General features: G+C 33.7%; 2 protein-coding genes across 2 annotated transcripts; both read left to right on the top strand.

Moving 5' to 3' along the window:
• The first annotated feature begins 6,212 nt into the window (after nucleotides 1-6,212).
• On the top strand, nucleotides 6,213-8,962 carry LOC139783009 (piggyBac transposable element-derived protein 4-like). Its single transcript, XM_071722133.1, has 2 exons — nucleotides 6,213-6,299; nucleotides 7,107-8,962. The coding sequence occupies exon 2, from the start codon at nucleotides 7,116-7,118 to the stop codon at nucleotides 8,718-8,720; it is 1,605 nt and encodes a 534-aa protein (XP_071578234.1). The 5' UTR covers nucleotides 6,213-6,299; nucleotides 7,107-7,115; the 3' UTR covers nucleotides 8,721-8,962.
• Nucleotides 8,963-15,263: 6,301 nt separating this feature from the next.
• LOC139783010 (piggyBac transposable element-derived protein 4-like) lies at nucleotides 15,264-17,405 on the top strand. The gene is made up of 2 exons (XM_071722134.1): nucleotides 15,264-15,340; nucleotides 15,465-17,405. Exon 2 carries the CDS (start codon nucleotides 15,477-15,479, stop codon nucleotides 17,160-17,162), a length of 1,686 nt encoding a protein of 561 aa, XP_071578235.1. The 5' UTR covers nucleotides 15,264-15,340; nucleotides 15,465-15,476; the 3' UTR covers nucleotides 17,163-17,405.
• Nucleotides 17,406-18,020: the final 615 nt, after the last annotated feature.

The raw sequence follows: 18,020 nt of genomic DNA on the forward strand, positions 1-18,020 counted from the left end.
GGGGGCCTTTAACATCTTTGATATCCAGGAGAATAGTTTCATATGCACCGTAGCGACTAATCGAAAACTTCCGGAAGTTTCGAAGCAGACGTTAGGCGCATCGCGAGCAGCTTCCTCTCACCGAAGAGCTTCCCAGGTGTGAAAACTTGAAACTAAATGCTGCTGGCTGGATGCAAAAGTTTCGTCGTATTTCTTCGGCTAATGCCCGGTCGGCAGAATAATCCCGATCTAGACGAGGATAAAGCAGAGCCGCGCAGAATTGTCGAAAGTCTTAAGCCAAAAATCTTGTATCTTTAAGTTCTCCTTTTGCTCTTCGCATCCCGCCCTTTACAACTTACTTTACTGTGGAATTAACCTTTGACTTTAAAAAATATATGGAAATACTCTGCCTCAGAAATATCTTGTCGGGAAACTTTTTTTTTAAGTACTCAATATTACATAATAAAAATCCAATTAAGGTTACGATAAAGCAAAAGCGTAAAATAATTGGATAAAGTCACCATTGTATTCTATGTATTGCAATTTTGAAATGCCTCGTCGTCCACGGGATAATGCCGCGAGATGAAAGGGTCGGAGCGAGCAGAGGATGATGCTTTCATTCTCCTTTCAGTCACGGATACCCGCGGGAAATGTGCAGCGGGACACTGGGACACACGTGAAGTCCAATAACTTTTTTTCCGTACACATTGACGGGTGTGGCGCCGCGATGGATTGCTCTTCAACCGCCGCGTCGGTGCAGCGCGCGATTTTCTCGCGTATATGTAGTATGTAGGTATGCAGGGAATCAGCAACGATATGAGCATCGGGGATATTGCTTCTTGGATATTGCGTTCGGTATGGCTCTCATCGGGCAACTTCGCAGTGAAATCAATTGTTTACGATTTGACATTTTCCCTGAAGTTCAAATGGTGTGAAAAAAAAACGTATCACTTTTAAAGTTTCTCGCGATTCCATTTCTCGAAATGTTATGGAAAATACGTAAAAAGGTATAGTCGTTTACAATAATGTACTAAAACGTAGCGGCTACTTTTAAGTTATATTTATTTAAGCTAAAAATATAATGTAATTTTTGCTTGTGCTGATGGTTTATAAAATTTTCTATATTTAATATGTATCGTAAAGAGACTTTCTATCCGAAATATAAGAACTACAACATATTACAAATTCAAGCAAATTAACCGAAAACGGTTTTTTCATATAAATTGTTGAGGTCCTTTTTTGCTAATTTTAACAAATACACTAGATTTAATGTTTTAATATCATTTCGAGCTCAGTTGGCATTCTGCAACAGTTCGTATTCACAATGAGATATTTCCAAACATTTTACAATGTATAAATGTTCGTAACATAGATAACAAAAGATATGAGATTACAAAGATAACATGGATAACAAAAGATATTATGAGTTTAATAGAGGAAATGCGAAAATATAAGAATAGGCTAGATTAGTAGGGCAATAAAGATATAAGGCGGTAAAATGAAAAATTATTCGAGAATGCAGGAAAGCTAAAGAACAAGGGATTAATAACAAATGCAAAGAGGTGGAGGATAAGTTGAAAGTAGGGAAATTGACGAAGCGTATAAAATAATTAGAAAAAATTTTAGAAAAATAGAACCTAAAAGTAAAAACATTAGAAACGAGGCGGGAGATATCTTAATCGGAAACAAGAAAAAGGCAGATAGCTGGAAGGAATATTTAGAGAAATGATATGCGGGACAAGAATTAGGAGATCTATCAGAAAGGGAAAAGTAATGTTAATGAGATGGATAACCTAGGCTATCCTATAATAAGGGAAGAATTTGAGCTAGCATTAAAAATTTTTTTAAACAATAAAGCGCCAGGTATAGATAGATTGCAGGTAGAAGTATTAAAATGTGCGAGGCCAGAACTACTAGGTCGTTTATTTAAATTAGTTAGCTGTATACATATATATACGAGACGCGCAAGATTCCGGAAGATTACAAACGGAATATATAGTAACTCATAGTAACTCTACCAAAAAGGAAAGATGCAAATACTTGCAAAAACTTCAGAACGATTAATTAATGATCCTCCCACGCATCAAAAAATCTAACTAGAATCAAAGAAGGATGGAGTAAAGAGCGGAAAAAAATGTTAAGGAAAGACTAATACGGATAGTAACAGAGTAAGAATAAGAAAAGAAAGAAAGAAAGAAAGAAAGAAGGCCTATATATAGATTTGTAGATTTAGAAAAAGCTTTCGACAACGTAAAATGGAAAAAGCTGTTCGAAATACTTAAAAATGTAGGGATGAAATATAGGGACAGAAGAGTGATACACAATTTGTACAAAGAGCGAACGGCGGTTATAGAAATTGAGTAAGAACGTAGAGGAGGAGATAGATATTAGAAAGAGAGTGAGACGGGGTTCCGTGTTGTCACCGCTTATAATTTTCAACTTGTATATATCGAACAGGCAATTAATAGTAAGGACAGAATAGTTTTCAGAATTAATGTACACATCAAACGATTAAGATGCTCAGATTCGTGGATGATATAGCAGAAGTATTATCTAGCAAAGAAAAACTGGAAAAAGTTTTGAACGAAATGAAAGCGGTTGTGACAGAAGGGTACGAGATGAAAATTAATAAAAAGAAGACCAAAATCTTGACATGCAAGGGGCACGAAAATAGGGTTAAAAGTTAAAACTAAACTACAAATCGGAAGCAAGGAATTGAAAGAAGTCACGGATTTCTGTTATCTGAGAAGTCAACTTGAGATGATAGAAACGGTAGAGACATAAAACAAAGAATAGCGCAGGGCCAAGTCGCATTTAATAAAAAGAAATCATTATTATGGTCGAGACGGTAAATCTAGAAACTCGGAAAAGACTGTTAAACACGTACGTATAGAGCACAGCATTGTACGATTGTGAAACGTGCGGACGGTGGCGAAAGCGGATAGGAAAAAAAACAAAAGCGTACGAAAAGTGATGCTACAGGCGCATGAAGAGAATATCTTGAACAGATAAAGTTAACAACAGGAAAATAGTAGAAAGAATTAAGAAAAAGAGAAATATATGGAAAACAATAAAGAGCAAAAGAGACAGAATAGTAGGACACTTGCTGAAACATAAAAGTAATGTTCGCGTTATATTGGAGGCGGAGATAGGAATAAAGAGAGACAGAAGTAGACGCAGATTAGATAATTGTTAACAAATAATCAAAGACGTAGAATGCTCTACTTTCAGGGAAATGCGTAGGACAGGAAAGTATGGAGATACGCGACTAACCAGTCTTCAAAATGAAAATTTAATAATGATGAAATTGTGTTCGTAAACTATATGTGTTCGTAAACTATATGTGTTCGTAAACTAAGTTTTAGAAATATTAGAAAGATAGAATCAACAAGGCAAAACACAGACACAAACGAAATTTCGGACGAATCGATCGCAATGCCAGAAGATGAATAATCGAGTCTCGTTTTCATGAAGCGGGATACCAGTAAACAAAACAAATGACTCCGCACTGATAAAACTGACCCACAGACACGTCGAGGCAATAAAGATTTGCAACGGAAATGGAGTTGCTACGATTCCTCCGGCGACAGTACGTTATCTGCTGGAGCATTGAATCCCCCTGCAGCACTGATGCAGTAAAGTCATAAAACACTGACCATAGTATCATTTATGTTACAACGTTTTGACAGAAATTAGTTATTTAAAACTCTTATACGCGCGTGCGAATATTGCAGTATTTCCTAACTACTAAATGTATGGAATTAAAAACACAAATAAACCATAAGAACAAAAAGTGTTACTATAAAGCTATAAAAGCTTTATTTATATATATATATGTATATTTGTATATGTGTTATACACACATTATACAGTAATTCTAAATAATTTTACAAAAATTAAAAAGGAAGAAGGGAGTGCCGTACTGAGTATTTTGAGATAGGAACTTAAGGTCTGCGGAGCCAGCTTAAGAACATATAAACATAAACATATGTGAGAGTGAAGCCTGAAGGATAGGCAGCCTATGATAATTTTGAATAACCATACACAAAATAATCAGGAAGCAGAAGGTTTATTAAGTATTTTAAGGTAGAGAACCCATCGTGCAAGATAGTTTCCATATTAAGATAAATGTATCAATACCTGGACAGTCAGCGGACACGTACCTATGTCTGGCCACCTTTATCATTTTAGTCCTTAAATAAAGATAACGCGAATTAACGCTTCGATACTGTAACTAAAGTTTCAAAATAAAAGAAAAATATGTTTATCTTTGATTTTAATTCGCGTTATAATTTATTTAAGGACTAAAATGATAAAGGTGTCCAGACATAGGTACATGGCCACTGACTATCCAGGCATTGGTACATTTACCTTATTATAGTATATTTTCAAACTTAACAATTTACTTTCGTTTTACGCACAAAAGTTGCTCAAAATGTCGGTCACAATTAAATATCTTTGTTATTAAATACATACTCGTATAATGATAAGCAAAGGATCTGCTAATGACTGAGACATTGCACATTCCACTCCACCAAAGCTTAACCGCATAGTGCTCCTCGAGTATAAGTCAGTAGTGTAGTAAAATAACGAGCAAAGCTGTTCGCGAGAACTTTCCACACTAAACTAATTTTGCACAATAGCGAAATATTTTACAGTCACGATAATAATTTAATACTTACTTGCGCACTTCATACAAATTCGCACTTTTCCGAGTTTCCAGCCAAAAAGTAGAAAAATAGTAGAATAATTATATCAATTTAGTATTTACATCTAAATATTTTCTCACGAATAAAATCGGGACGCTTGCGAAAAGATCCTCAAATGCATTGCACATCGTGCAATGTAAGTAAGCAACAAAGTTCGCAACGCAAATATGAGCACCGCGATTTCTAACGCAGTTACCGCTAAACGAAACGTTTTTCATAATCGTAGATTCGAGAGATCCATTCTATGACATTTCTTATACATTCCTGTTGTTGCGGAAATACTTAGTACGCGTGGCACCAACTCAAAAGTGGCGCGACATTACGCGCTATCTCATTGGTCGTGTTCAGCAGACCAAGCCGCTCAGTAGCAGTCGAACGTGATTAGCTCTTACTTTTAGAACCAACCAATCAACGCAGAGTGTTGATAAGACGAACTCAACAGTTGCACAACAGTTGTGTCTGCTGAACGCGCCCTTTGTGCCCCGCGCCCAATCAAGCGCGCGATACGTCACACATGCTATACCACGGTCTTCACCTATCATAGCGGCGCGCTTAAACCGAGCGAGCCAATGACTGCGTTATGAGCATCTTGAGTTCACCACCAGAATCCGAAAAGTACTTCGTTGGAACTTAACTATTATTAATAAACAACAATTGCGTTCCAGAATATTTGAAAATTTCAATCTCCGGATAAATCGAGCTTATCGAATATTCTGGAATCGCTAGAGTATATAAAGAGAGGACCGAGTGCCCTTTTTGCAATTGCGAGAGTGCAAAGTAAGTGCCGGTTTTTTTTTAACCGTGATCGTCTACTGTTGTGCCGTCTAAAGGCCCCCGCACAATGAAAAACATAAGGAACAAGGGGCAGATATATATTAGCGAATAGGACTAAAGAATCAAGAATAAAGTTGGATGCACGAGGAAAAATACAGGCAACGGAAACACAGACAATAGATTTTTAACCTATCGGAAGCCGTGTATTAATGCTACACCAGCTTTATTCCTGATTTCTTATTTCTAATCGCTAATATCTGTTCCTTGTTCCTTATATTTTTCATTGTGCGGGCGCCTTTACTATCGCCTTAACACCTGTACATGTTGAATCTCAATACAACAAATAAAATAATAATAATTGTATTAAGTAAAAAATCCCTTTTGAATTATTGTTAATGTCAGTGTTCTATAAAATACTTGCTTTTAAAATACGAGACATAAATTATTATGATACAAAAATATAAATAAAAATATATCGCATGGTATATTTAATTTTGTAAAAGTGTTTCTATCTAACATGGAACATATACTAATTATTTAGACAAATATTATAAAATGCTATAATAATTAAAAATAAATTATTTTAAAAAAAGATATAAAATTAACCCTAGGTTACTACTTGATTTGGCAGACCTGAACAGAAACTTCTATTGGTTGGTATTCACGTTTCCTTGCCTTGTGGTGGGGAGAGAACAAAATTTCGACTCTCCTGAAGTGGCAGTTGTAACGGTAACGCCAGTTCGACCATAGAAGCTAAACAAAGCACATCTCAAGAGTGTTTGTAGGTCTCAGTCTCACAAACTCGACCATAGTAATCGCATCGCATTTTTGTAGAGAGTAAGTATACTTTAAAATAATATTTAAAAATATTTTGTCAACGTAACTTTACATTTTATAAACAAAGGATATAAAGGGGATTAATGAACTAAGCAATGTGTAAAAAGATTCGGCCTCGGTGAAACGCATACTCCCTCGTCTTCGCCAACCGAAGATTGGCAGCAGTCGGGAGAAAAAATCTAACAAACGTTTCAACCTGTAAATAAGGTCATTTTCAGAGCGATACAATAATAACCGTCACTTACAAACTGAAATCGATGAAATGTGAGATTATAAATGTCAGATTATAAAATTCGAAAGTCAAGTATGTAAAATACCAAATTGTCAGATTAATCAGTCCACACTTATGTATCACTGTAACAATAGTACTATGAGAGCCTATATTACCACTATTAATTGGCACATCAAGTGACTACTTTAGATTGACTTATTTTTTGACGAATTTTATAATCTGACTACATTTCATCGATTTTAGTTTGTAAGTAACGGTTATTGTTATATCGCACTAAAAATGACCTTATTACAGGTCGAAACATTTGTTACATACATTCAAAATAATACATTATTAGCACGTACACTTTGCTTGATTCGTTAACCTCCTTTACATCCTTTGTTTTAAAAATTTTCGTACCATAAACTATTATTATTTTTATTTCTATTTTATATATTTTTTTATTAATTAAAAATTGATTTTCTATTATATTGTAATTAAGTAATAATATTCTCTTATTATACATTGATGCATGTTTCTAATTTAAATAACATTTTATTTTTGTGATATAAACTAGTATCTTCAATAATTTTTAGCTATCAGCAATGGAAACGCACATCAGCAAACCCCTACAAAAATTACAAATGCTGTTGCGAATGTATACTGAACAACCTTTTGATAAGGAAAGTTCCTCAGAAGAAGATAATGTTGAAGAATTAAGTGATATCGAGTCGGAAGAAGAAGCATATGATATGGTAGAGGACGTAGAACTATCGTCTGAAAGTGAAGAAGAAGGGGCAGCGCATGTGTCGACACGAGGATCCTTGGAGAGCTGTTTTATGTATGGCTTTAAATGGTCCGTTACACCACCGACGGAAGAACAAACAGAAGCAGACAAAGTATCGAATTATGGACCTCAAGTGTTGGGCGTTGCGAATAAAACAAACACTCCAATAGAAGTATGGTCTCTTCTTTTTACTGATGAAATGCTAGGTAAAATTGTCGAATATACTAACGCTGAGATTGCACGAAAACGAGAAAATTATTCAATATTAGAAAATTATTTATATGATATTAATCTCGAGGAACTACAAGCTTTTATAGGAATTTTATACTATAGCGGAGTACAAAAAAAAACTTATAACAAAATAGAGGATTTATGGGAATCAACAGCTTCAATTGTCTATCGCTGCACCATGCCAAAAGCTCGTTATACGTTTTTATTACAATGTTTACAGTTCGATGATAAAAGTACGCGTCACGAACGTCGCCAACGTGATAATTTAGCACCAATTCGTGACCTTTGGGATTTATTTATATCGAATTGTAAAGAGTATTATTTGCCGGGTAAACATGTAACAATAGGCGAGCAGTTACTATATTTTGCCGGTAAATGTCCTTTTCGTGTTAAAATTGGTACTAAACCGCAGAAATGTGGGCTTAAAATTGTTATGATGAACGATTCTCGAACATCTTATGTAATAAATGCTATTCCTTACGTTGGAAAAGTCGATACAAGACCTCTAGAGTCTGTGCCTACTTATTATGTTCGTAAATTATCAGAGCCGATCCATAAAACTCACAGAAACATTATTTGTAATAAACGGTTCACTTCAGTGCCTCTAGTGCAAAGCATGAAAAATAACTTTTCACTTAGTATGGTAGGGGCAATTCGAGCAAAAGAAAGAGAAATACCACTGAAGATGAAAAGATTTACTGCATCTAATGATTCACGTTTTCTTTATGCTAATAATATGACGTTAGTTTCATATTGTCCGAAACAAAATAAAATAGTTTTAATATTGTCTTCTTTACGAGGCGATATAGAAGTTAGAAAAGAATCAGATATCATTCAATTTTATAATAATTCTATTAAAGGAGGCACTGATGCATTTGACCAAAGTTGTCGTGATTATCGTACTGAACGAATATCTAATCGTTGGTCGATGAGATTTTTTTATGCTATGTTAGATCAAAGCGGTCTTAATAGTTCTATTTTATATAATTTAAACAAAGAAGACAAAAAGGACATGATAGAAAGAGATAAGTTTTTAAAAACGTTAGCTCTAAGTTTAATCAGACCCTTTATAAAAAGTCGTTTGCGTTTAAGTTCAGGGATCTCCGATCATTTACGAGCGCTAATGAAAATCGTTATTAAGGAAGAAGATGAGGAAGAAGATACGGAAGAAGATAGCGAAGATAGCGAATAATAATACATATATGATCCCGTTACTTACAAATTAGATAAATGTGGTATGGTGCAGATATCGCCTTGCCTTTAGTGAAAACTCGATTTGTTTCTTCTCAATGAAAAAGACCACAATGCGAGGAGCATCGCTCGATATTATGCGAACAATGTGCGCCAATAATTAATACTTAGGACGATTTTTTTAATAATATGTTTCAATGATTTGTTTGCAAAATATATTAATATAGCATGACTAAATAAGTATTAATATGTATATTTGTGTAACCGTTCCTTTCCATCCAAGAAGCTACAACATAAACTTTAAAACGTACTTAACCCCTTGCAGTTTCATATTAGAATTGTTTAAATTCTTATAGCAAAACATTTTTTAATAATATTTTAATTTTATATTTTATAATATTGTAAGTCGTTTGTAGCTTTTCTAAATGTAAATATCAGTTTTATATTTTTCACGAAAATATAATTTTTTCGGCTATATAAAATTATAACTTTTTGTCTATTTATAGTTTCAAAATAAAGCTTAATTCACTTAGGCATAGATTGAAAAAAAAGTTTAAGAAATATTAATGTTTACCTAAGATATAAACAGATAAAAGTACTCCTAGATTCATGGTATTAACGAATGTAAACACAACATGTTTGTGACTGTTAGAAGTCTGCGTATTACGAAATTTTCTTGCATAGTATGCCAAAATGAGATACACAGTTTTCTTATAATTTGAAATTAGTTCAACTGTGTTGGAATAAATTCCTTGGTTTAAATCTAAAAGAAGTTCGCCGTTCGGAATATATAATAAAAAATTAAAACGGATCTAATATGAATAATTTTAATTTAAAAAAATAAAAAATAGAATTAACAAAAAACAAAACAAACTATATATTAGTGTAAATATACTTTTAAGAGTGTAGTAATGCATTCCAATTAATTAAAATTCAAGTTATGTACGTATTAAAATTAAAAAAATTAAGTTTAAAAATTACTTTCAGCAACATTTTTTAGATAAATGGATATTTTTTAAGTATATAATTATTTTTCAGAAAATCAAAAAACCGTAAACAATTCATCTATAATAATAGTTGCATTTTGTGCAAGCTTCCAGAGTTCTAACTTTTCACTGCTTCAAAAATTATTTATGTTTCCGTAAAAATTCTCATGTTAATACGACGTTGGACATTAAAACGCTAAGTACAAAAGAATTTCCTGTTACTGTAAAAATAAAAGACAAAATTGAGTATTGAAAAAACAAATAAATCTAAAGAACAGTTACTTGAAATAAAAGACTTGTCCTTTACGATAAAGGATGTATGGTCACCGTAGGCATGGTATCCATTTTAGAAAAAGGTTCTTTTATGATTTAGGATTGCCTGCGTTTAAGGTCAAAATTCATTAAACATACAATAGCTAAGTTTAAAGTACGAGAGAGAAAAAGGTAATGTACCATGAGATGTGATTTCGAACCTTAATCTCTGAGCATCTTATTTTTACGGGTGGGAGGAGAGAAAAATAGGAACAAACAGGATCGCTTTATGATATGGTGTAACTCATCCGTTTTAAAGAAAGGTTCTTTTATGATTTAGGACCGCCTGCGTTTAAGGTATTCATGAAACTACAATAACTAATCCTAAAGTACAAAAAAGTAAAGTCACAAAATGATTTCGAGCTTTAGTCTGAGCATCTTTTATTTCGACGGGGGAGAGGAGAAAGAAACAGGAACGCGCGGACAGGATTGTTTTATAGCATGGATGGTTTCATGACAAATATAACTCATCCATTTTAGAGATTCTTTTATGATTTAGGACCGCATGCCGAGCGGGCGTTGCCCTCAGAGGGTTAGAATTTTTGAATATTAAAAACCGGTGCTCACTGGTCAAACACTGCGTCTTTTGCCAAAAAGTAGGGTGGTGCTTGCTGCTCAAGCACAACACCAAGGAAATTCAAGAAACAAGGTAAATTAACTAAAGATTAATTTATTTGACTATTGATACAACTTGTCTTCTCGAATTTCCTTTGTCTCTCAAGTTGTTTTTTCTTTTTTTTTAAATTGAAGTAATAAGGCATCGTTTTGCTCTTTTAATTGGTTTTTTTAATAATTTATAATGTGCAGGGGATGCACTACCAGCGCATGCCAGTGCATCTCCTCCACATGCTGGCAACACACACCAAAGCGACAACCACGTCCGTGTACTGTCGAGCGTCCAAATGTTTCCAAGTCTAACCGAAGTTTGTCGAATTTAGTCGTGATCCTCCCGCGTCATCCTATCCCCCACGCCCCTTGACCATAGTAACAGCCATATATAGACCTTATAGATATGAGGCCTGTTCGTTTTAGCTGAACTTCTTGCATAGTTTATCTTTTTTCTTTTTCTCTCTAACATAAAAAGAAAAAGAGGAAAGATAAACTGTGCAAGAAGATCAGTAATGCGCTGTTATTTCCATTGTCATAAAACCACGGCTCGTCTTTGTAATAGTTCTTGAAAGCTATATAGAGAGTCCTAAAAGAGTAGCATCCGTTCATCTTCGTCGAGAACAAAAGAAAACGAGTGCAAAAGCGAATGAAAAGCACGATACACGAGAAATAGTACGACGGGCAATTTCGAACAGGCGTATCACAGCGCCTCGTTCTACTGCACTCGTATTGTCCGAGGAGTCGCGGTCAAGTTAAAAAAAAATCTTATTCGCGTTGGAACGGAACAGAGCGACGCGGCGCGCATAATGGGCATGCTTCTATCCAAACAAATGTCGATGATTGCCGGGGGAGAAAAAGCATTTCACCCCTACCGATGTGAGCTACTGGCGGCGCGACGGATGACATTGATTATAGCGTATAAGATAAAATATAATTATGAAAGTGAGACAAAAAAAGGTAAAAACTAAAAATATATTTAGTCTAATTTAATTTAAGTTAAATAGAAAAAAAATGTAAAGGGAAAACTTTTTAGATTTCTAAAGTAGTACTAAAGTTGATATGTTATAAGGAGTCATATATGTAAAACTTAGCATTTTAAACTGAACAAAATAGCATGTATTAATCCAACTCGGTTGAATTTGCCTAACGATTATGATATATATCATAAATTTGCTGTTAATTTTAAGAAATATACGAAATTTGAAGTTCTTAATAATTTTGCTTCAGCTCTCTGCTGATATTCTGCGATGGTTTATATTCACAATGAGATGGTTCCAAACATTTTACAATGTAAAAATGATCGTGAACTACATAGTTCCAGAGATGTTAGAAAGATAGAAAGACGGTAAAACACAGACATAAACGAGGAGGACAAATCAATAGCAATGCCAAAGGATGAGTAATCGAGTTTCATTTTCATGAGGCGGGATACCAGTAAAGAAAACAAATGACTCCGTACTGATAAAACTGACCCAACCCCACGTCGAGGCAATAAAGATTTGCGATGGAAATGGAGCCGCTACGATTCCTTCGGCGACATGCGACAGTACGTTATCCGCTGGAGCATTGAATCCCCCTGCAGTACTGCAGAAAAAGTCATAAAACACTCACCATAGTATCATTTATGTTACAACGTTTTGACAGAAATTAGTTATTTAGAAATCTTATATATTTTTAGACCTTCGTACAGTACTGTATTCACGACATGCTTGGTCAAATCTGTCAGTGCCTCCTTTAGTAGAATTATAAAATTCAATAATTTGTTGTTCTTTTTCAACAACTGCATCTCCTCGTTTATGTAAAGAAGACGAAGACAATACTAAAATTATTTTACTTTGTTTCGGACAGTGTGAGAGTAATGTCATATTATCAGCATAAAGAAAACGCGAATCATTAATTTCAGTGAAATTTTTCATTTTTAGTGGTATCTCTATTTCTTTTGCTCGAATTGTCCCTACCATACTAAGCGAACATTTATTTTTCATGCTTTGAAAAAGAGACACTGAAGTGAAACGTTTATTACAAGTAATGTTTCTGTGACTGTCATAGATCGGCTCTGATAATTTACGAACATAATAAGAAGGCATAGACTTTTGAGGTCTCTTATCGTCTTTTCCAACGTGAGGAATAGCATTTATCATATAATAAGTGTCTGAATCGTTCATCATAACAATTCTAAGCCCCTCTTTTTTATAACCCATTTTAACACGAAAAGGACATTTACCGTAAAAATTTACTAACTGCTCGCCTATTGTTACATTTTTACCCGGCGAATAATACTTTGTACAATTCGATATAAATAAATCCCAAAGGTCACGAATTGGTGCTAATCTATCACTTTGGCGACGTTCTTGACGTGTACTTTTATCATCGAACTGTAACAATGCTATTACATATATAAAACGTTGTCTTGTCATGGTTGAGTGAAAGACAGGTGATGATTCCCATAGTTTTTCTAAATTAATAGAATTTACTTGTAATCCGTTAAAGTATAAAATTCCTATAAGGGCTTTTAATTCCTCGAGATTAATATCTGATAAATAACGTATAATTGATCTTTTACAATTGTTTCGTTTTCGTGCAATCTCAGCATTAGTATATTTGACAATTATACTTAGCATTTCGTCAGTAAAAAGGAGAGACCATACTTCTATTGGAGTATCCTTATCCTTCGCAGCGCACAACACTTCAGGTTCATAATTCGGTACTTTATCTGCTTCTGTTTCTTCTTCCGTCGGCGGTGTAACGGACCATTTAAAGTAGTTGGCGCTATACATAAAACGACTCGCCAAGGATTCAGTTCCTCGCATTGACGCATGCCCTGCCTTTTCTTGACTTTCAGCCTGTTGCTCTATGTTTTCTACGATGTCATATGTTTCTTCTTCCGATTCGATAGCGCTTAATTCTTCAACATTATCTTCTTCTGAGGAACTTTCATTACTTGCCAAGGATATAGTTTTTCGCGTCGACGCATGCGCTGACCCTTCTTCTTCACTTTCAGTCGATTGTTCTACGTCCTCTACGATATCATATGCTTCTTCTTCCGATTCGATATCACTAAATTCTTCAACATTATCGTTCTCTGAGGAACTTTCGTTATCAATAGGTTTTTCAGGTTGTGTTCGCAACTGCTCTTGCATATCTATCTCCTGTTCGCCGCTGGGCGTTTCCATTGCTGTCTAAAAGTGATTGAAGATACTAGTTCATATTACAAATATAAAATATTATTAAAAAGTAGGAACATGCATAATATAATAAAAATATAAAGTTACGTTGACAAAATATTGCTCTTTTCATATATATACTTACTGGATAATAATGCGACGCAGTTACTTTGATCACGTTCGTGAAATCTGTAAACACTTTTAAGATGTTTTCGTTTTCGCTGCTGAGGTCGATTTGGCATTATCGTTATAGCTGCCACTTCGGGAGAATCAAAACTCTGTTCCCTCCCCACCACAAGCCAAAGAAATCATTATTATTACCTGAGTACCAACCGATGAAAGTTTCTACTCGAATTTCCCGGATCCAAGAGTATTAATCTAGAGTTAATTCTGTATCTTTTTTTAATGACTTATTTTTAATTATTTTTGTATTTTTTTATATTTGCCTAAATAATTAGTATATTTCATGTTAAATAGAAACACTTTTAAGAAATTAAATACAACATGCATATATTTAATAATTCTAATGCAATATGTGTAATACAATATATCTTTATTTATATTATAATATTTTGTTTTTTTTTTTATTTCTGAACAGTCTAAAGTTGTGTTTTACGATGTTAAAGAGCAAAAAATCGTATTTCGTATAATTCGTCATTTTTTAAAATAAAATACCAAAATTTATAAAAATTCTTTTGAAAATTACGGCATTTTTGAAACTACTTAATTGGCAAGAATTTTTTTCGAGAAGTTCTATATAATTTAAGTTTTTGTAACGACCTGAATTCAACATTACTCAGACTAAAAATAATCAAAAAGCATTTGTTAGTGGCAGATTAATATTATGTATCTTGATATTATATTGTTATTACGAATTTAAAAAAAGACATTTTTTGGTGTCATATTTTATTGGCCGTAATGAATTTTCTGTACAAAAAAAGCCTACTGTGCTACGTATAATAACTAATTCTATTTAATTAAGCTATAGTACTCGATATCTTTCGAAAAAGAATATCTTTTAGCGATAACTTTCCCGTTGCCAATTGTGATAATGCACTGATGTTTTTGCGTATTTTTGATTGGTTTAACCATTCTAAATCGTCCGTTCGTTTAGTGTAGATAAGTGCGCCATTTCTAGATCTCCCGATTTCTAATCACACGTATCTTTTCTTGCACTAGAAATTGCTATCATCATTTAAATGTATTTCATGCGTTACCTTATACTCTGTATCATTTTATATATTTTCCACGTCTAGTGTAGATGGTGCGCTCATCTACACTAGTCTACACCCAAAAAATATATAGAATTAACACCAGGTTACTACCCTGAGAAACTCGAGTAGAAACTTTTATCGGTTGGTATCTCATAGAATTTCACTAATGATATCTTTGCCTTATTGTGGTGGGAAGAGAATAGAGTTTTGACTCTCCCGAAGTGGCAGTTATAACGACAATGCCAAATCGACCTCAGCAGCGAAAACGAAAACATCTTAAAAGTGTTTACAGATTTCACAAACGTGATCAAAGTAACTGCGTCGCATTTTTATCCAGTAAGTATATATATCAAAAGAACAATATTTTGTCAACGTAACTTTATATTTTTGTTATATTATGCATGTTCCTACTTTTTAATAATATTTTATATTTGTAATATAAACTAGTATCTTCAATCAGTTTTAGTCAGCAATGGAAAAACCTATTGATAACGAAAGTTCCTCAGAGGACGATAATGTTGAACAATTAAGTAATATCGAATCGGAAGAAGAAGCATATGATATCGTAGAGGACGTAGAACAATCGACTGAAAGTGAAGAAGAAGGGGCAGCGCACGCGTCGACGAGAAAAACTATATCCTTGGCAAGTAATGAAAGTTCCTCAGAAGAAGATAATGTTGAAGAATTAAGCGCTATCGAATCGGAAGAAGAAACATATGACATCGTAGAAAACATAGATCAACAGGCTGAAAGTGAAGAAAAGGCAGCTCATGCTTCGATGCGAGGAACTAAATCCTTGGCGAGTCGTTTTATGTATAGCGTCAACTACTTTAAATGGTCCGTTACACCGCCGACGGAAGAAGAAGAAACAGAAGCAGATAAAGTACCAGATTATGAACCTGAAGTGTTGAGCGATGCGAAGAATAAGGATACTCCAATAGAAGTATGGTCTCTCCTTTTTACTGACGAAATGCTAAGTAAAATTGTCGAATACACTAACGTTGAGCTTTCACAAAAACGAAAAAATTGTAAAGAAAAAAATTTAAATAAATTATCAGATATTAATCTCGAGGAATTAAAAGCTCTTATTGGAATTTTATACTTTTGCGGAGTACAAGAAAATTCTCGTAATATATCAAAACTATGGAAATCATCATCTGTCTTTCGCTCAATCATGTCACAACAACGTTTTGTATATTTAATAGCATTGTTACAGTTCGATGATAAAAGTACACGTCGAGAACGTCGCCAAAGTGATAGATTAGCACCAATTCGTGACCTTTGGGATTTATTTATATCGAATTGTACAAAGTATTATTCGCCGGGTAAAAATGTAACAATAGGCGAGCAGTTAGTAAATTTTTACGGTAAATGTCCTTTTCGTGTTAAAATGGGTTATAAAAAAGAGGGGCTTAGAATTGTTATGATGAACGATTCAGACACTTATTATATGATAAATGCTATTCCTCACGTTGGAAAAGACGATAAGAGACCTCAAAAGTCTATGCCTTCTTATTATGTTCGTAAATTATCAGAGCCGATCTATGATAGTCACAGAAACATTACTTGTAATAAACGTTTCACTTCAGTGCCTCTAGTGCAAAGCATGAAAAATAAATGTTCGCTTAGTATGGTAGGGACAATTCAAGCTAAAGAAAAAGAGATACCACTAAAAATGAAAAATTTCACTGAAATTAATGATTCGCGTTATCTTTATGCTGATAATGTGACATTACTTTCACATTGTCCGAAACAAAGTAAAATAAATTTAGTATTGTCTTCGTCTTCTTTACATAAACGAGGAGATGCAGTTGTTGTAAAAGAACAAGAAATCATTGAATTTTATAATTCTACTAAAGGAGGCACTGACAAATTTGACCATTTATGTCGTGAATACAGTACTGCACGAAAGTCTGATCGTTGGGTGGTAAAATTATTTTATGCTATGTTAGATCAAAGCTTTATTAATAGTTATATTTTACATAATTTGAACAAAAAGAACAACACAAAGTTAACAAATTCTGAGTTTTTAAAAACATTAGCTAAACAATTATACATACCACATATAAAAAGACGTTTATTACATCGTAATGGAATCACCAAGAAATTACAAAAACTAATGGAAAGCGTTGTTAAGGCAGAAAATAGCGAATCATAACACATATATGATCCCCTTACTTACAAATTAGATAAATGTGTAAGGTCCAAATAAAGTTCTGCCTTTAGTGATAGGAAAACTCGATTTACTTGTCCTTTCAATGCAAAAGACCACGATGCGAGAAGCATCGCTCGATATTATGCGAATAGTGTGCACCTATATTTAATATTTAAGATAATTTTTTTTAATTGTATGTTTCAATGATTTATCTGCAAAATATATTGTTATAGCATGAATGAATAAGTGTATTATATGCATTTTTATGTAACCGCTCATTTATCCAAGGAGCTACAAAACTTCTAAGAAAACTTATAAATGTACTTGATCCCTTGCAGCTTTATATTAAAATTGTTTAAATTCTAGCAAAACATTTATTTTTAATAATATTTAAATTTTATGTTTTATGATGCAGTTAGCCGCTTTAAAGCTTTTTTAAACGTTTCAGTTTTATATCTTTTGCGAAAAGATGATTTTACTGGCTATACATAAATTTTCCTTCGTTTTAAGCCTTTATAACTTCTGTCCTCTTTATGGTCTTCCAAAATAAAGCTTATATAGTCCGCTTAAGTTTTGGTATTTCGATTTTAAAAAAAGAAGGTAAAAGATATTAATGCTTGCTAGAGATATGAACAGATGAAGGTATTTCCAGATTCATAGTAGTAATGGACGTAGACAAGAAGTAGGGATAGTAACCTAGGGTTAATAAAAAGATATAGAATTTTTAAATGTGTCTGCACAATTCTTCTTCGGAAAAAGGTTTCTGATTAAATACAGAAGTGTTAAATTCGATGTAAAACTGTGTGTCGCGTCATAATACGCTGTTATCCCATCGTCATAAAACCACGACGCGTGTTTAAG

Source organism: Temnothorax nylanderi, unplaced genomic scaffold, assembly GCF_030848795.1.
Source record: "Temnothorax nylanderi isolate EJ_2023f unplaced genomic scaffold, tnyl_v1.0 TNYL_tig0461_pilon, whole genome shotgun sequence".
Classification (NCBI taxonomy): Eukaryota; Metazoa; Arthropoda; class Insecta; order Hymenoptera; family Formicidae; genus Temnothorax; species Temnothorax nylanderi.

Excerpts from the sequence above, each read along its gene's own strand:
- LOC139783009 (XM_071722133.1), top strand. The coding sequence starts at position 7,116 with ATGGAAACGCACATCAGCAAACCCCTACAAAAATTACAAATGCTGTTG.
- LOC139783010 (XM_071722134.1), top strand. The coding sequence starts at position 15,477 with ATGGAAAAACCTATTGATAACGAAAGTTCCTCAGAGGACGATAATGTT.